Raw genomic sequence first — 20,000 nt, 5'->3', positions numbered from 1 at the left:
GAAAACCTTGTACGAGATAACTAAATCTATCTGCAATGACAAGCCACGCAACTCCACCGCCATTAACGACAAAGAGGGGAGAACCATTACCGAAGACTCAGCCAGATTAACCCGCTGAAAAGAATACTTTGAAGAGATCCTGAACCGCGAAGCCCCAACAAACCCATTGATGATTGACGCAGATATCCCAGAAATAGAAGAAATCGATGCAGAGCCCATTAGCAAAGACGAAGTTAGGCAAGGAATTAGATCAATAAAGAACGGAAAAGCAGGCGGCGTCGACAACAAAGTAGCAGAGCTTCTCATAGCAGACCTGGAAATATCCAACCAAAAGCTACATGGAACAATTCAATTAATAGGCGAAGAAGAACGAGCCCCCTTAAAATGGTTAAAAGGGTTAATCATCAAGCTACCCAAGAAAGGAAACCTAAGGGACTGAACCAACTGGCGAGGTATAACCTTACTCATTATTGGGAACAAAGTCCTAGGCAAAATTCTCGCGGAGCGCACGAAGCCAGGAAGAGATGCGAAACTACGTGAAGAACAAGCCGGGTCTCGCCAGGGACGAAGTACCACCGAACAGATATTCATATTACGCAACTTTATCGAACAGACACATGAATGGCAAGCTTCCCTGATCCTGAACTTCATCGACCGCGAGAAAGCATTTCATTCGTTATATAGGGACAGCCTTTGGGATATTATGAAGCTGTATGGAATACCGAGTAATCTCATCAGAATAATCCAACTCCTTTACCAAGATTCCAAATCTGCAGTCCTTGATGGAGGTGAAGTATCCGAATGGTTCCAAGTAAAAACGGGCGTCAAACAAGGTTTTCTAATGTCAGGCTTCTAATTCCTCTTTGTAATCTTTATTTAGACACGATCAATTCATCAGCCTATAAAAATACATATCACATACGCTAAGATATTTAAAATTAAAACTACATACTATAACACTAAAGCTGTTTTCCGTGAATGCCGTGCGTTAGACTTTAAAAATGTCATTGATCTTACGTTTAAATAACCCCAGAGACTCTGTGTTCCTTATATCGCGTGGTAAACTGTTCCATAATGTGGCGCCATTGTAGCTAAAGCTTTTTCTGTAATAATTAGTGCGCGGTAGTGGAACATTAAGCTTATTTTCAAAGTCCCTGAGGTCATAAGCAGAGTCACGCCACGTAAACTTTGAATATAGATACCTTGGAGCTAGCCCGTGCAGACATCTAAACATCATGGTGGCTTTATGGATTTCCTGCTGGCGTGCAAGATTTTTCCACCCTAAAAACTCGAGTAGCTCAGTTGCATCAGCATCATAGTTAGAGAATGTCAACACACGGGCTGCTCTATTCTGCAATTTCTGCAGTTTGTCTCGTAGCGTTTTCCCACAGCTACCCCAAACAATGTCACAGTAATCAAAGTGAGGTTTTACTAAAGCTTGGTAGATGAGATGTAAGGTTGATGCTGGGATCAGGTGCCTAATTCGCTTTAGGGCCCCGATACCAGAGGCGATCTTTTTCGTTAGTTTTTCGATGTGACTATGCCAATCGAGTTTATCGTCTATTATTACACCAAGCGATTTTGTAGCTGAAACCTGGGTCACTTGAGTATTGTTCATTCTAATTGTTGGAGAAGCTGTGAGAGTATTCAGTCTCTGCCTCGACCCTATTAGCATGAAATCGGTTTTAGTCATGTTCAACGTGAGTTTGTTCGCTTGTAGCCAGTTGAAGACGTTTTCTAGGTCTTCATTTAGACAAAACTGAACGTTCTCAAGATTGCTTCCCGCATATGTGAGGTGCGTGTCATCGGCATACATTCTCGGTTTACAATTTGATAAGCAATTTGGAAGATCGTTGATATATAATAAGAACAATAATGGACCGAGGATGGTCCCTTGTGGGACGCCGCAAGTCAACGAGTAGCTACTGGATAGCGACCCGTTGACAGAGCATTTTTGTGTTCGGTTTTCCAAATATGACTGAAACCATCTGAAAGATTTTCCATGTATACCATAACAGTTTAGTTTCGATAGAAGGATCTGATGATCAACAGTGTCAAAAGCTTTTTTCAAATCTAGAAAAATGACTCCATTGATTTTCTCGTTATCAATATTATATGCCCAAGAATCTGTCGCTTCCAACAAAGCTGTTACAGTTGAATGATTAGCACGAAACCCTGATTGGTTTTGACATAAAATATCGTGCTCTTCCAAATAGGCATATAACTGTTCATAAACTATCCTTTCAAACACCTTCGCCATTATTGGAATCACCGATATTGGGCGGTAATTGTTAGCATCACCGCGGTCACCCTGTTTATAAAGAGGGGTAATCCTTGCATATTTCCAGTCGTCTGGGAACGTCCCTTGGCTAATAGATTGATTGAAAATATCACATATCGGCACACAAATGAGATCAGCACATTCCCTGATAAACCTAGCAGATATTTTGTCAAGGCCTGTTGCCTTTGACTTGTCTAGTTTATTTAAAAGTGAAAATACTTTAGTTGGATTGGTGGGTTGGAGCTTAAACCGTTTATCTGTTGCGGTAAGATATCTTTGATAGCTACCACTATCACAATTTATCTCACTGGCAAGTTTTGATAGCTCCTCTTGATAGCTCCTCTTGCCATCGACTGAATAATGCAAGACTACGCGAATGATATCGCTCTGGTCTCAACCAATCACGGACAGATGCAAAAGAAGACAGATAAGCTGACAGAAGCAGCTGAGAAAGTGGGACTCAACATTAGCAAATCGAAAACAGCTATGTGAGCTTATAATTTAGATATAGATACTTTTTACTCAAATATTGTAACATAAGATATATATTTTTTATCTCGTGAGGAAATAAAGACTAATACTACTACTACTACTACTACTACTACTACTACTACTACACGCATACTGAAAATTAATTGCAAGAACAACAACTCGATCAAATTCCAAAGCGGTCAAGACCTCCAGGAAACAAACGACCTCACTTATCTTGGAGCATGTGTAAGTGCGGATGGGGGAGCAGATAAGGAAATAGAGAGCGGACTTTGTAAGGCCAAGACAGCATTCAGGAAGTTGAGAAAAGTGTTGAGCTCCAAGCAATATAGTAAAAAGACCAAGATTAAGCTATTCAACACCCTCGTGAAACCGTTCCTTTTTTTAGGGAGGTGAAACATGGAAGACAAATGCTAAAGATTATGAGAAACTTGATTCCTTTCAGTATCAGTGCCTGGAGAGAATTCAAGGTATATTTTGGCCGTACATCATTTCAAAGGACGAATTACCAAAAGAAACCGTATCCGCGCCGATGAGCATAGAAGTCAGCGAAAAGAGGTGGAAGTTTCTTGGACATGTCTTGGAGATGCCGCAAGACCACCACTGCGTAATAGCCCTCAAATAGTCACCAGACGGTAAGAGGAGGTGGGCAGGCCCAAAACAACCTGGAGGCGATGTTTTCATCTTGAAAATGAACATTTTATCCATGAACAGGAACAATATTAAAAACTATCTAACTGCAATCAGATATTAGCTCTTCTAATAGAAACTTAATAAGACACCAGACACGAAAAACCAGCTCAATTTCGTAAGCCACACACGTACGCGTTGCGGGCCTATTCTTTCTCTCGCTGCGGCGAAATGATCGGTAGCCGGTGAAGGTTTTCAAATCACTAAATGACGGGCAGTCTGATATTTTGCTCAGAGTTAAAGAGTCAAAGAAACCCATCCAGTTGAAACGATCACATGTGGCTTAGGAACTGCTTGTAGACTATTTGTAGAGTATTACTAGTTATTAAAAGGAAATGTACAAAAATATCGATCAAATCGCGGCCACGGTCAAAAATGAAATCTACCTCCATTTTCAATTTTTAGGTAACTATTAACAAGTTTTCAATGGTTTCGAGTCTTAGTTTTCAAAGTACCTGGGAATTTCGGAAATATTTGAGAAAATCGATTTCGCGCTCTACATGGCCAAAAATAGCTGTTTAAATTAGCCAAAATAAGCATTCGGAAGAATATCCTCGCGTCTTTGGTGGAATACATAGCATCGAAAATTAATAATCCATGTCAAAAGTAGAAGTATTAGGCACTTTATCGATGCCTGTTTTTTGGTTGTAGGTTATACTGTACTTCTCTCGACGAAAAACACAATCTTTAGTGGCGATTTGACAATAGCCTGAGTAAGCACAGATTTACCGTCTACAGTCGAACCTCGATTATCCGGACCTCGATTATCCGGACCTCGATTATCCGGACCTCGATTATCCGGACCTCGATTATCCGGACTATTCCATTATCCGGACTTTTTTCTCTGGTCCCAATTTTCTCATGAATATTAATTAGTTGTGATCGTGAAAACTCAAAGTCGCAAAAAGCCCGATAATCCTTTCAAAAGACTGTTGAAACAGCGTATCATCCTGTGCGGTTTTCAAAATTCGGACAACATCGAGTCAAATTCACAGCCCGAATTCAGAGAGGATAATATTGCTGAGTCCATGGCCGAGATGTTGGAACATGTACAGCAACTTGACAATGAGGAAATGCCTAATGCTCGCGATGTGAAAGACTAGCTTAATCAGCTGGAAAACGAGCTCCCGAATTCACCGCAAATGTCTGATGAAGAGATTTTAGCCACCGTTGTCGGAAATTTGACGGAAAGCGAAAGTGTATGTAGCGATGAGGAAGATGAGGGCGAAGACGAGAAACTAGTATCCACGAAAGAGGCAGCACAATGTTTCGAAAAATACTCGACGTGGAACAATATTCCAGTTGATGCTAGGCAGTAAGAGTCCCTTAGCTCTTTTAAGCGCAAGCTTAAGGAGTTTTACTATAACAGACTCTTAAATGTCTTTGATGGCGGAAATCATCGCACTTTTGAAATAATGTGTCCTGAATGTCGTCGGATAAATACCCACTCGGTTTGTAGCTGTTTGTTTCTAGTTATTGTCTTCTTTTTGTGTAAGTGTATTAGATTTAGGGGATAGAGGGGATAGGACGCTTAGTTTTTGAGGGTTGGGTTGGTATTTAAACCTAGTAGGGGACTCATGTCCTATTGTTTATATACTACTACTTTGTACAGATCCTTAAATAAATAAATAAATAAATGATAAATAAAACGATATTGACCCTGTGCAATTAATGCAGCTAAGACGAATAATGGATTTCGCAATGCGATCAAGCTAAACGTCTGAAGCAAACAAACGTGGTTGAACATTTTATACCTTTGTAAATACCTGAACTGAAAGTTTTTATTCAGTGTAAATACATACAGACTGTGTAGATTTCACAATCAAAATGATGTTTTCTTTGCTGTATACTTTTGTTTACATTTCTATCGCATGAATATTCATATTTTCGATTATTCGGACTCTCGATTATCCGGATTATTTACCGAGGTCTCGACGAGTCCGGATAATCGAGGTTCGACTGTAGTTACAAACCGAAATTTCGATATGTGGCCATTCCCCAATCGGGTTCATCTTATGGTTATTGAGTACCCAAGTGCTCTTCTTCCAAGAAATGTAATGATTGGTTCGGCTTTTTTCGAGAGCGCTTTATATAAAACGCCATCAAAATCTAAATATTTTCATGAGAATTTATACTAATTAGCATATTGCCGTGTGTTGATAGACTAAGCGTATTCACGGAAAAGCCGAAAACTCTGCTTTTGATTCAATTACTTCGCTAAACTCTGCTTTACACCCGTAACGGATAACTTACCTCATAGAAATATAGCCCAGTTACTGTCCAACTAATGATTTCATTTTCGGAGATTAACGCAAAAGCTCAGTTTCAAAAATAAATACGTGACGGCGTGACGCTTTTTAAAGAAGATCAAGGTTGGAACACGTAACTTTGGAAAAACTGTGAAACGAAATTTTGGAAATCACAAAATACTGCGACTTATTATATGTGTCGTCATTACAACTTCTACCAGGCAGCTGTTAGACGAAGTAGGTAAAAACTAAGGTACTTTTACTTTGATTGGGAAGAGGGAGACAGGAGTGGGCTTGGCTATCTGACATTTTGATAGCGAGTTTAATAACAAGAAACGCCTTTAGCACCCTAAACAGCACACGAGTTGCATTTAGTCAACAATGAAAACTGAACTGGAGGGCTCAAAGATGTGACTGGAACATATTTTACTTTAAATGACAGGTACGTCTGTGGTGTGTTGAGGAGGGGTCTATGACCACACTCCATGAAAAGAATTGAAAATATTCCTCAAGTGTTTCGTTCTGAGCGCTGGGATGGAAGTCCCATTTTTAGGCGATTGCTTATCGCTTACTCTCAGTATCATCCGTATATTATTAGTCTTTAGGAGACAGACTCAGCTGTGGCACTGTAATATAATCTCCAAAAATGCTTTGTTCACTGCCAAAAGAAAGAAGTATCTTAAGGGACTTAGAAAGACCAAGACTAGAGCAGAGTTGAAGAAATGCAGCTGCTAGGCTGGTGGGTACTTTAAAGATTTAGACTGATGACACCTACATTTTCTCAAACACTCCTCAATTCGGCTCGGGCATAGGGCTTTTTTAAGTCCCTTAATATCACTGGTGGGGATTTCAAAGTTCAGGCAAATTCTGTCACGCATTAGGAGTAAAGGCAGATGTGCTGTCGTTTTGTTTCTGGTGTGCCAATGTTGTAGCTTTGGATCACTTTCAAACTGCTCCTCCAGTCTAACGGCGTAACCATGTACAGCTTTGTCCAACCAATGCGATGGGCACTAAAGGCAAGCAAATCGTCAAGAGCGCGATTCAACGAGAAGCAGGAGAATCTCAGCGGCCTTAGAGGAGATAACATACAACCTGCCCATCCCATTAGCTTCGACAACTACAACCTATGTGAGATGATGGAACGAGCCAAGTTTCCGACATTTGTCAAGTCAAGGCAGAATTTGCCTCAACTTTGAAATCCCCACCAGTGATATTAAGGGACGTAAAAAAACCCCATACTTAAGTCGAATTGAAGAGTTTTTGAAGAAATGTAGGTGCCATCAGTCTTAATCTCTGAAGTACCCACCAGTGATATTAGCTGACACATTTCTTAAAAAAAAAAAAAACTCTTCTACTCTGCTCTGGTATTAGTCTTTTTACGTCCCTTAAGATACTTCTTTCTTTTGGTAGTGAACGTAGGACAGAGCATTTTTTGGAGTTTATACTACAGTGCCACAGCTGACTCTGTCTCCTAGAGACTAATAGTATATGGATGATACTGAGAGTAAGCGATGAGCAATCGCCTGAAACTAAGACATTAGCCCCAGTGTTCAGAACGAAACACTTGGGAAATGCGGCTTTTATGGACTGTGGTCATAAACCCCTCCTCAACACATCACAGACGTATCTGTCATTTAAAGAAAAATGTATTCTATTCAAAATTTTTGAGCCCGCCAGTTCAGTATTACATGTTGGCTAAATGCAGATCGCGCGCTGTTTAAGGTGTTAACGGCATTTCGTCTTATTAAACTCGCTTCCAAATGTCAGATAGCCAAGCCCACTCCCGTCTCCCCTTCCCAATCAAAATAAAAATTCTTTATTTTTTACCTACTTCATCTAACAGCTTCTTGGTAGAAGTTGTAATAACGACACATATAATTAGTCGTAATATTTTGCGATTTGCAAAAATTTCATTTCACAGTGTTTCCATAGTTCCGTATTGGAATTTTGAGCTTCTTTAAGAAGCGTCACGCCGTCACGCAATACAGTTACAAGTGTTCGCGTTCGACCGAATATTTCTAAAACTGAGCTTTTGCGTTATCTCCGAAAAAGAAATCAGTAGTTGAACAGTAACTGGACTACATTTCTATCAGGTAAGTTATCCGTTACGGGTGTAAAGCAGAGTTTAGCAAAATAATTGAATCAAAAGCAGAGTTTTCGGCTTTTCCGTGAATACGCTTAGTCTAAATTACTGAGGTTTTTCAAACTCGATATACTTCGATAAATTATATGCTAACTCTACAACATCGTTCCTTACCAAATAAGTGAGACTACTACAGCCAAAGATTAGCTTGAGCATTCAAAGTAATGATAGTGAAATGTCGAAATATAGACTGTGCCCCTGTCGTACATACCGCATTTTGTTAAATGATCTCAATATATCGTCTATGGTTGTTTCTCATATGCGGTTATTTGCAACATTGTACTTTTTTCAGTCGATGGTGGCTGGAGCGAGTGGAACTCATGGAGTATCTGTACCAAGCCAGTTGGTGGTATACAAACAAGGGAAAGAGAATGTACTAATCCAGAACCAGCATTTTTGGGTAAACACTGCGATGGGAACAGAGCACAGCTGAGAGAATGTAGCAACACGTCCAGTTGCCATGAAGGTAACATATAAGATTCTCAGTGCTATGTGATTTCGGTGGAAGGAAAGTCTTTGACAAAAACAAAATAGATAAATACACGAATAGAAATTAAAATAACTATGGATTCGGGGAAAATTCTTGCTTTGAACCTAAATCACACACTATAATTTAGGTAAGTATATAAAAAGGACAAATCATTAAAAGTAAGGATTTCATTGTAAGTCACACATCCTTAATGATTTCATCAAAATTGTAGATGTGCAAAACACCATGTGCTTTACGAGAGAAAAAAAGATAAAAATTGTTCCACGTACAGAAAGTGTCAATTTACAATTTATTGAAAGCTATAGAGTATGCTCGTTCTAAAATCTCTTCTCATCCTCTATTCAGTATAGTATTTATCACAACGAAGCTTATGAGGCTCCTATTTCTGTTACAAAACTTTTTCATGCCCGTTTAACTCAACCTCGATGGCGTCATCATTTCTGATCACTGAGAAACGAGTTTTCCCCAAATTTGAAATACTTAGATGCTTCCTATGGCATACAAGGAGAAGTCTAAAGACATGAATTCATAATCAGCTGGATAGTTTTAATCGGTAAACATCATTATGTTTGTAAATAGAATAAGAAAAATTGTAAATTTTGAGTTCGGCATAGAAATAGAGAGAGCTGTTTTTCGTCTTGTCTCGAGAGTGGGACAAAGAAAAATTTTGAGTCCCCATGTGGATTGAAATCTGAGACCTACGGATTCCGCGCTCCGATGCTCTCTTACTAGCCACAGGTGAGCAAGGCCCAATGTGAAGTCTATGTATAACACGCGTCCTGCAGGCTGCTCGGGCGTTTGTTATTATTTTGATTTTTGCGGTCATTATTATCGATGTTATTTCATTATCATAAGACAATTAGTGCTGCAAAAACAAAATAAACTAAATAGCTAAATCTATTGTTTGTTTAATTTTTTGAAGCATTTCCGCTACGTTTCAAAACAGAGAAAAACCCGTCTGTCGGTAGAATGGAAATCTACACGAACAGCAGCTGGCAAAAGCTTTGTACCAGTCAATGGGATGAAGCTGATTTAAATTTAACCTGCATGGCCATGGGCTACTATAACAACGGCGTTTATGTCAACGACACACGGTATTTGACCGCCGCCTGGTTAGCTCAATTGGGAGAGCGCCGGACTGCTGTGCGGGAGGTCGAGAGTTCAATACCGGCCGGACCAACACTCAGGGTCTTAAAATTAATTGAGAAGAATATGCTACCTTTCTATAACATCAAGAAATGGTTAGATATTCTAGTCTTCTCGGATAGGGACGAATAAATGGAGGTCCCGTCTCCTGCAGGGTTAGGGGCAGGAGACGTTAATTTCCCACGCACGAGATTACTGTGTGATGGATGTCCTCCCCTGTGGTGGGATGGGTGGGTAACAGGACCCCCGTTGATACCAGTGTTTACTACACTGAAGGGGCTATCCTGTATAAAGATAGATGTCTGTCTGTCTGTCTGTCTATGCAGAAAGAGGCAACGCCTCGAAGAAATCCAACTACCACAACTGTACCACTCCAACTACGTGTCAAAAAAACCTGGCAAAGAAACACCAATTTTGCAAAGGTAAGAATGAATTGTACACAGGTAATATCTTCATGATCCCATTTTCCGAACTCGGTAACATGATAAACTTCAAGTACATTGACAGAGGGGTAAATAGCCTGAAAACAATAATTTTACGTCTTCGAAGATTGTTCAGATACAGGAGAGGTATAAAAATTGAAAATTTTACCATAACTGCCAATAATTTTGCAATCTGATCGACCATTTTGTGGCGGACTCCCTCGACTGCGCCTCTTGGGTCCTCACACCACTGTCAATTAGTTAAATTTAACTGTTTTCTAAAGTTTTAGTCAGATCCTTAAAGGATAACTATTGAGTAACTGCTAAAACAAGAACTTGCGCTATCATGCATTTAGGTATCATAAACGTTACAGTTCTCAAAGAAAGAGTCATATTGATCCTTTCAAACCCTTCATTTCAGTTCCCCAAAAAATTTGGTTTCCCTTTCCTTTCCCATTTTTCTCTTTCGTGTGCGATAAAATATTTCAAAATTTCTGGACTCCACTTAAACCTATCAAAACGTCACGTCCTTGATAATAGAAGACTAATGCTTAAGAGTTTATAGTTTATCATTATGAATTTCCTTACTACACTCTCAAGTTTTAGCGTTTTTACGAAGGTTACAAAAGCATGCTTTTAAAAGTTTTAAAATACTGCAAAAAAAAAAAAAAGAATTAGAACCGGTTTGCTTTCAAGTTAGTGCGCTGATGAACCTTACAAGGAGAAACACACACTAGTGCTTTGCAAAAGGGTATCGTTCACCATATGTATCGCTTCAAGGAGACTAAACAATATCCAATCTAAAAGTCTTGATCCACACTGGTAAACAAATGAAAACTGCAACGTCGTAACTATTATTTTCCGAACCAATGAAACTTGTAGCCTGACGGAAATTACAATTTAAAACATTGAAAACTTAGAAAACACGGTCAGAAAATTAGCATTAACTACTAATTCACTTTTGATTTATGGCCATTCGTAATGTTGCAGGAGTTTCTCATTCCCATAATTAGTGGATTCCATCCTAATTTGTAATTTTTTTTTTGGAATTTCCTTAGTTCCTGTTCGCTTGAATGGTGCAAATATGGAGTATGGAGGAAGAGTGGAAGTATTTTACAAGGGGAAATGGACAAAGATCTGCAGGAATGGATGGGATTTAGACGATGTCAAAGTTATTTGTCGTCAACTTGGCTTTGAGGAGGCTTTAGCGAAATTCATTGGTTCAGACCTAAAGGATGAGGGAATTCCTTTTGCAATGTCAAATGTCTCTTGCAATGGAGATGAGCCAGAACTCGCATCTTGTACTCGTATTGATGGAAAAGTTAATATCCCGCCTCAATGTTTATCAGATGGCAAGGGTTCTCAGGCGTTGTGTCAGCCAAGTAAGTAGTTCATTCTAAATCTCGAATCGTGACTCTGTCATCCTGTGTTGTCTTTCTTCCACCCTTAAAACTTTTAGAATAAAGGAAAATCAGATAAAAATTCGGATCTATTCGATGACCTCTTTTCTAAAGAGTGCCTGCTGAAGTACGGTTTGCGAAAAAGCATATATCTTTTTCGCAGATTTTACACTTAAGATAAAGATATGACTCAAACAGGAGATAACATGACTTGGTTTAGGGTAACATGACTACGTTTAGTGGTGATTTTACTTGGTCTAAAATAAAATGACTCAAGGGACTTAAGCTAGGGCTCAAATGACTTTTACAGGGGTATCAATGGCTGTTTTATGAATTTCATTACTTGGTAAGGGGTTACCTTGGCCTTAAAGAAGCTTCACGACTTTTAAAATTGGATGTAACATAAATTGACAACGATTGACATGACTTTGTGTGAGGTAATATAACTTGGTCTAATATAATGTACGGAAAATCTAAAAATCTGTCAATTTAAGCATTGGTATTGGTAAATATATTCGTCTTTTCATTCTCTACCTGTAATGTTATTTAAGATGAGATTATTTTTATTATAACATCCTCTAACTGAACTATTTCTTGCAGAGAACAAAAAACTGTTGAAAAAAGAAGAAATCTATTTTGATATTGGCAGCAGTGAAACGCTTCAATGCTCAGTAAATAATGAAACCAGTTATGCAAGATGGGCCATTGCTGGTGAAAAGCTGAAGAATAAAACAGAAAACTCTACGTCCCAAAGAATCAGGATTAAAGAAACTGGTGGACTGTTCATTGATAAGGTGCAGTTGTCTGATGCAGGACTATACGAATGCTACAGATTGGAATATGTTCGATATTACATTGTCTACATAAATGGTAAGAAAACATCTTTTCAGCTTGCAGAGATGCAGTTATATGCTAAAAATGCTGGATAATGACGGGTAAGATCAGTATACTACTGACCTTTTAATAGTACTTGTGGTGTCCTGTGAACATCCGGGACTATACACAGTGGTCTGATGACTGAGAGAGTGTGCGTGTATGTGAGAAAGAGCGGGAGTTCGAAGGGTGACGGTGTGCTGTTCGAGTTATTGACCTTAGTGGCTTCTAGGAATATTACAGTACTGCTATGATGTTGATGATTCTTATCACTTATATTGACAGCAAGATTTACTGAGGACACGCTAGATCAACAAACTTTGATCGCGGGAGAACCTGGTACTATAAGGTGCAGTGCCGAGGGAAGCCCAAGCCCACAGATATATTGGAGTAAAAAAGGAGGAAAGTCCTTAAGCTATAGACGATTCACTCAATTATCCAATGGCAACCTACATATTAGACCTGTACAGCCTGAGGATAGTGGGACATTCATTTGTACAATGAAGCAGATTAAAGGACCAAAGAGGGTCACAAGCATTAATAAAAACATCATTGTGACAGTTATGGGTGAGTAACCAAGAAGGGTAATGTAAAGAACGTCAGGCATTTATATCAGTTCCTAAAAAGTGATTGTTACTTAACCAAATCAAGTTTAAAGTATTTCCTGTCCATATCTGCAGCCACGCGAGGTGAAACCATATCATAATTATATTGTTGACTTTAATTGTTTGAAAAAAATATCGTGTTTAAATAATTATAGTTGTTAATTCCGTAGGCCGATCGTTGTAACGCAAAGCTGTGCCTTTCGATGAGATTTATAGTTTCTTTATAAGCTGGTCATGTGCTAAAAACGGCTTCGGCTGAGTAGCGCGGTGCGTTCTTTCTGTATTAAGTATAATCGTTTTTCTAACGATGCAATTACTTCGGATGTGGTCGCGACGCGTTGACTGCATGCTGCGCGTTAGTGTCACTTGAACCTGCGAGAATGGCGAGGGATTTGTTTGTTTTGCCTCCTCGATTAGCCGAACGGAAGGCGTTTGGTTGTAAAAATACTGTAGGAAGCTATCGAAGCTCTCTCAATCAAAGATGACTAACGTATCAACTACATAGTGCTTCCGGATCCTTGGCTTATAGGATAATGACGTTATCGCTTCTTTCCAAAACTCCCTATGTACTGTAAAGGTTAGCAGTTATTGTGGAAACCGGACTCCCCGTCGCTGTGCCTTCTATCTGCTCATAAATTGGTCCGTTGAAATGGAAGACTACTATTAACAGATCTTCAGGCCAAATTAAAGAGGTCTGCGATCTGAAAACAAACAAAGAAACAAACAAAAGGACATTACAATTATAATCATGTTCTAATGTTATCATGTAACGTTCTAGTACTTACGGCAAGGCTGTTGGTATTTTAGGTAATTTGGTTGTATCAACTAACTAAGTTGAAATTGTAAAGTAGCCACCGTAAAGAGTTAAAAAGCCTACGTTCCGACCGTTAGCCCTTTATCAGAGCGAAGAGGAGAATTGGGTTGTGCGTGCGTTAATAAGCAGATAGTGGAGTTACGCTATTGGTGGGAACATGGTGACGAGAAAAACACGAATAAATAAGTAGAATGAGAAGGTTTCGTTGATACTTATGGGATTAAGAGTGCCGTTTTGAAAGATTAACTTTAAGTTCAAGAGCTTTGCAGCTTTCCTAGCTACCTAAATGTAAAAAGAGATTGCAGACTGCCATACATACATACGCACATACATATGTTAATTTACCACTCCCAATGGGGGCTTTTCAGGGCCAATTCCCACCCAGCAACCACCCCAGGGGAGGACATCCATCACACAGTAATCTCGTGCATGGGAAGTTAACGCCTCTTACCCCTAGTCCTGCAGGAGACGGGACCTCCATTTATTCGTCCCTATCCGAGAAGACTAAAGTATCTAACCATTTCTTGATATAGAAAGGTAGCATATTCTTCTCACTTGTTTTAAGACCTTGAGTGTTGGTCCGGCCGGGGCTCGAACCCTCGACCTCCCGCACAACAGTCCAGCTCTCTATCCATTGAGCTAACTGGGAGGCAGTTATTTGCTCCTTAGAGTGATTAGGTACATTAAAATGTCTATCGACTTGTTTTAATGAGCCCTTTTCATTGCTTTCTACGTTGCGAAGATGTTCTCGGAATCGGTCACTTAGACATCCTCCTGTTTCGCCGATGTGTATCTTTTTGCAATAAGTGCAAGTTATGCAATAGATGACATGAGAAGAAGTGCACGTGAAGTAATAAGTAATCCTATTGACTCATTTGGGTCGCAATGTTTTCTAAGCGTTGGGAATGAAAGGACAAGTTTTGCTTCGTGCGCGAGCGTATTTAAAAGTTCTAGGTTGGTCATTAGTTTGAAAAGAACTTCTGACCAAAAAGTTGCTCATCTTTTTGTCACGTTTGAATGACAATACTGGAGGTTGCGAAAAGATAGTGCCAATCTTTGGATCATTTTGAGGTCATTTATAGTTATTTTAGAATAATGGATTTAAGTGAGTGGTTGCGCGGGTGAATGAAATGCGGTCGGAATTTTCCTCCTGTGACGGTAGTAGTGCCGATTGTTGATCAATAATTCGGGCGCGGTGGTGACCTGCTTGAAGGACAGAAACAGGGTAACCACGTTTTTCGAAAACGTGGCACGTTGCCTCTAAATTTTCTAAAACTGTCGAATAATATCATAGTCATCACTACATAAACGATGAAGCCCTAGTCACTTAGAAAAGGGAATGGAATTCTTGGCATGAGATGGATGCGAAGATGAATACAACAAGCAACTATGAAAATATGTAAGTCTGTACCCAAAAGAGGGGTTTAACCAATTTATATTTATTTTACCTTGTAACTCCTGACTCGGTCCAAGGCCGTCTGTGAGAGTGAAGATAAAATTTGCACAAAAAAAGGCCAGAAACAGTAGTATAAAATCTCAATGAGAAATGTTAACATAAGAATAGTGTAATGCTATGTGCTTAGTAATGTCACCGTTTTCTGTTTTTGTATTTGTTTCCGTTTTTTCCACTTAGTTCTACCAAAAGTGAATATATCTGGAGCAAGAAGTCTCATCATAGAGGGAAACAGTGTGAACTTGACGTGTGAAATTGTTGCTGGTCGGCCTGAGCCTGAGATAACCTGGCTCAAGAATAACACTTTGCTGCGAAAGAGTCGGTCTCTCCTTTTCCCTAAAATAAAAAAGAGCGACGAAGGGCAGTACACTTGTAGAGCAAAGAATGAAGCTGGCGAGGATACCAAATACGTTAACATTTCTGTTAAGGGTGTGTTTGTTTATCTCATAGTTATAATTCAGATCACTCTTGCATTTGGTTTGTACATTGGCTGAAAATTAATGTTCAGTAGGCCGAACTCTAAATCAAGAGGTCTGAGTCTGAGCTTCAGGGTCATTGTGTAAGTAAGTGACACATTGGTTTGTGAAGGAAGGCACATAAACAGTATAAACTGCTGAACTAATGGCTCTGTACCCTAAACATCCTCTAAAAACAGTTAAGAATAGTTTTAAAACAGGGAGAACTAAAGGAACTAATGGAGTCCTTCTTACATATTTCTAAAGGGATTCCATTCGAGCCCACGAACATGAAAAGTTCTACCTTGTACCGTTTCTCTGTTGTACCGAGGGCACATTAAACTGTAGTTCCCATAATGACTAATCCTACTGTGCGATTCAGAATTTCTGGGAATTACCTGCGTTATGTAACTTGGACAGTCGGTATCTCTAATGCATGTGGTGTTGTTGGTTGAGGTAAAAATACTAAGTACAAATGGATATTAGGAAAACCATCAGGAATACTTAAAATCTAACGTTTCACCTAATAACTGCAATGGACTCATCTGTTAGGACCAGTTCCATAATAAGTGTTTTTTCAGACTGTTTGATCTTATATCTTTTCCTACGGGATTGTGTCAGAGCTCAGTTAGTCATATGGCCTGGCCTAGGTGGTTTTTGGAAGCATTGCAGGATTTAATCAAAGCCTGTTTAATCTTCATCTTCCTTTCTATTTATTTATTTGAAGGGGGGAAGAAAGGGGAAAAGGGAGGAGGAGGGAGGGGGAAGGGGGAACAGGGTGGGGAGGGTGAGGGGAAGGAAAGGGGAAGGGGAGGGGTATTGAGGTGGGGGCTTTGAATCTGTAATTATGATATTTACAATCTCTGTATTTTCCATTCGCTTTGCAGTTCCACCCCGTATAAAGCTTGAGTTCAAGAATGTTAACATTGCGCTTCACTCCACGTTTATTGAAAATTGTTACTGGCGTGGTGATCCAGAAGTACATGTCAACTGGACTAAGGATGGAGTGCTTCTTAGTACCAACAACACCTTGGTCATTAGACGTGCGACCTTTACAGATAAGGGAAATTATGAATGCACTGCTCAAAATGATTATGGCAAAGCTAACACCTCCTTCTGGATCGATGTTACCGGTAAATTTTCGTACTGTAGTCTGTCATGTATTGAACTTGTAACTCAAGAAAGTGTTATTTTTTGTAGTTTAAGCTAGAATAAAAGGACACTTCCACTTTTCATCCATATCCTTTACATATACCAATGACTAAAGAATAATGATCTCGTTACTGAAGTTGGAGAGAAATTAATACACAATTGAATGAGACAAAGAGTGAACTTTCTATCAGAGAGGCTTTGGAAGAGGACGGCCGTGGTGAATATTCTTGTGAAGGACGTAACAAGGTTGGGTTTGTGGCCCGCTCCTTTGTAAACATAACTGTCAAAGGTAACCTGGCGTTACTGCTGTGTCTAACACCTCAGTAATCAGGTAACCTGATCATTCTCATAGGAGGAAACTTCTGCTTCTTACGTTCTCCCCAAAGTTTGCTATCGGTTTTTGTTTTCTTGGAAAATATAATTTTTTTAATTAAAAAGGGATTAGAAACAGTAGCAGAACCTTATACATGTATATAACTACATACTACACTCATTCACGTGGAAGGTCACAGGAAAATAACCTTGGATCTGGCTATAAATCTGCACAAAGAAAATGTAGTGACTTCGCTTTTAAGAACAGGCGTCAATCTAGGGTTAAAATAATGCACAACAGGGATGCCCAAAGCCATTTTGGACGGTAACATGACTGTTATTACAGGCACTATCGTTGAGATTGATCTAATGACCACATTTATTTGACACAATTAGCGGAGCAAGTTCCAAGAGGCATTCAAGGTTCCCATTCTTTGTGGTATTACATTGGTGGATTAGTGGCGGTGGTGATTGTCAGTTCGCTAATTGCCTGCTTTTTCTGCAAGCGTCGAAGGACAGGTGAAGCTCAGTTGTTTTGTTTTATTTTAGCCACCTTTGATTAGAGTAACAGAAGCTAGCTAATGCTTACATATATTTTCTTTTTGTTTATGTCACCCCACACTTAAACTGTTTCCTCGATCTCACCCTTTCAAGTCGAAAAAACAATGACGACCAAGCCAAACTGCAATTTGTCAATTATTATTGTAATAATAAGAATAATTTTTGCAGTATTATTATTAACATTGTTATTATTATCATCATTATCGATATTGTCATGATTAATGTCGGTATTTTGAGAACATTTTTCAATTCAGCTGATATTTGGTGCACACTGAAATCATGCTGCCACAGTATAGCAATTTTATAAGAATACTTGATTAAATACATTGATACAAAGTTTTTCCTTCTTTGTCTCCTCTCAATTTTTTTCGATTTAAATTGCAGCTATGGCTCTGTAAGTCAACTACATTACCTTTTGTTCATCAAATTTTTACTCATGCTTTAATCCTTTCCATGCTATATCCATATTTGTTAGTCACCAACATCACTACTTCTTTTTGGTTTTTTTGTGAAGCATTGTTTTCAGTTTGTCCAAAAAATTTAAATTTATTTCTGACCCCCCTCGTGACTTACGACCTTACATGATGACCATAACAAAGATAATATCATTTTACTTTTATTATGATAATAATTATGCCGGCATATTTAACATTCATGAATTGCTGATAGAATCAACCTAATTCGTTCGTTTGTTAATTTTTTTCTTTCTTGTCTTACATGTCTCTTTGAATTCTACCTGTTTGTATCCCAAAATTTTAATGTTTTTAAAATTTGAATTTAAAGTGTAATTTTCCGATTTTGAAACCAACTGAAAAAGTCTCCGTAATTCATTTTAACAGACAACGTGGTAGTTTTTTTTACTCAATCCGATCTGAGGAATGTACTTGAATAATGAATAGTTACAAGCGCGTTTTGTGATAGGTCAGGTGCCTAGTTTAGCGATAACTTTGTCTCCTCATCATCCGCAAGGGCAATTATCTAGGTAAAAGTCGGGACAATCAATAAAATCATACTAGCAAACTAATAACTTTTTTTTTTGCTTTTCAAAAGCAAATAATTATTTTTATCACCGTTCTTTGTTTTAACTCCAAAAGTATGTAACGTTTCCAATTTTCAGTCCTGATCAAGAGAAGGCAATTCAAAGAGCAGGCAATTCAGATGGAACCATTGATTGTGGAGGTAAATGAATGGGAGATTGAGATGAGCCGTGTCCTGCTTCAAGAAGTCATTGGGCGAGGGGCCTTCGGAGCCGTGTGGAGAGCTCTTCTGAGTTCACCGAATGGAAGGCCTGGAAACCGGACAGTCGCCGCTAAATGCTTCACGCGTAAGATTCCTTTGATTCGATATGTTGATACTTATATGTTGATACTTATATGATAGATTCCAGGGTTGCATTCTAGAAATTTTAATACGGAGAGGGGGTCCAAATTTATTTGTCGACCAACGCACAACCTCTTCCACTTTTCTTTGCTCACGGATAAACACTGAACAGAAGGGAGAAAAGGCAAACAAATTAAAAAAAAATCAGCCAGTTAGGCGATCTTGCCATTGCAAAACTTTTCGTGCCGTGTATTTGTATTTGGAGGGAGATGAGGGGTGGGCCCGGATCTTCCCTCTGAATCCGTCAGTGGATTCACTAGAGCTTATTTTCCCCCTGAACTATGTTTTATTTAAAAAATGCAATAATTTCGAACAGAACGTGGCTTATCCCCACTTTTCCAGTGGTTGATTGTCTCGGGTTGAGGGGGCCGTTGCAACAGACTGAGTGGACGGTGGTTTTCGATAGCATTTACAAGGTTTGGGTGCTCTACACACGGCCATGGTCTAGGTCCCCACACGGGACATCTAAGTTCGCGCATGAGCGCTGGCAGCATCTTTGAACGGCGCCACAAGGCCATCGATTTGAAACCTCTTTATATCTTTTACTTTCTCTCGATTCGATTATAATTTTGGGGTGATCACTGTAAATAGTTAGTGCGAGCTTTTTCTCGACGCCCTCGTGAAGGATTTTGGTTTAAAAGTTCTGATTTTCGTGGATATTCACCGTTCACCGCAATATACTGTATAAAAGCAGCAACAAAAATTATTTTCATGAAGATGCTAAACAAGTCCATTGGTAGGATTTGAACCTTAACTGGTTCTAACTCTATCGACCCAGCAATGTCTAGAGAGAACTCGTCGGTGGGTTAAGTAACGTACTGGTTTCAAATAAAATCATCTAAATGGTTAAAAGGATGATATGAGGTTTGAAACCTAAATAGATTATTTCTCAGTCTCAAGCTTGAAACGAATGCATTTATCAGAACGATTCTATACAATAATAATAATAAAGGTCTTTATTGAGAATTATTGTGCAAACAGACGTGCAACAATTAACGTGAATAGAATGAATAAGGAAAAAGAAAAGGTATTAATTACTATTGAAAAGGCATCTATCAATAAAAACTGATTTAAAACGGCTTGTC

General features: G+C 39.0%; 1 protein-coding gene across 1 annotated transcript in view; it reads left to right on the top strand.

The window, feature by feature from the left end:
- The window catches only part of LOC111347607 (uncharacterized), a 563,268-nt gene that overhangs the window by 534,911 nt on the left and 8,357 nt on the right, over positions 1-20,000 (top strand). The window contains exons 8-17 of the mRNA XM_088761203.1: positions 8,145-8,318; positions 9,265-9,441; positions 9,812-9,910; positions 10,969-11,292; positions 11,911-12,180; positions 12,469-12,750; positions 15,236-15,484; positions 16,398-16,643; positions 17,371-17,493; positions 18,653-18,859. Coding sequence (XP_088617329.1) covers positions 8,145-8,318; positions 9,265-9,441; positions 9,812-9,910; positions 10,969-11,292; positions 11,911-12,180; positions 12,469-12,750; positions 15,236-15,484; positions 16,398-16,643; positions 17,371-17,493; positions 18,653-18,859 — 2,151 coding nt within the window. The remainder of the gene's footprint in view (positions 1-8,144; positions 8,319-9,264; positions 9,442-9,811; positions 9,911-10,968; positions 11,293-11,910; positions 12,181-12,468; positions 12,751-15,235; positions 15,485-16,397; positions 16,644-17,370; positions 17,494-18,652; positions 18,860-20,000) is intronic.

The sequence above is a fragment of the Stylophora pistillata genome, chromosome 5, assembly GCF_964205215.1.
Source record: "Stylophora pistillata chromosome 5, jaStyPist1.2, whole genome shotgun sequence".
NCBI lineage: Eukaryota > Metazoa > Cnidaria > Anthozoa > Scleractinia > Pocilloporidae > Stylophora > Stylophora pistillata.
This window is presented reverse-complemented; position numbering and strand designations above follow the sequence as displayed.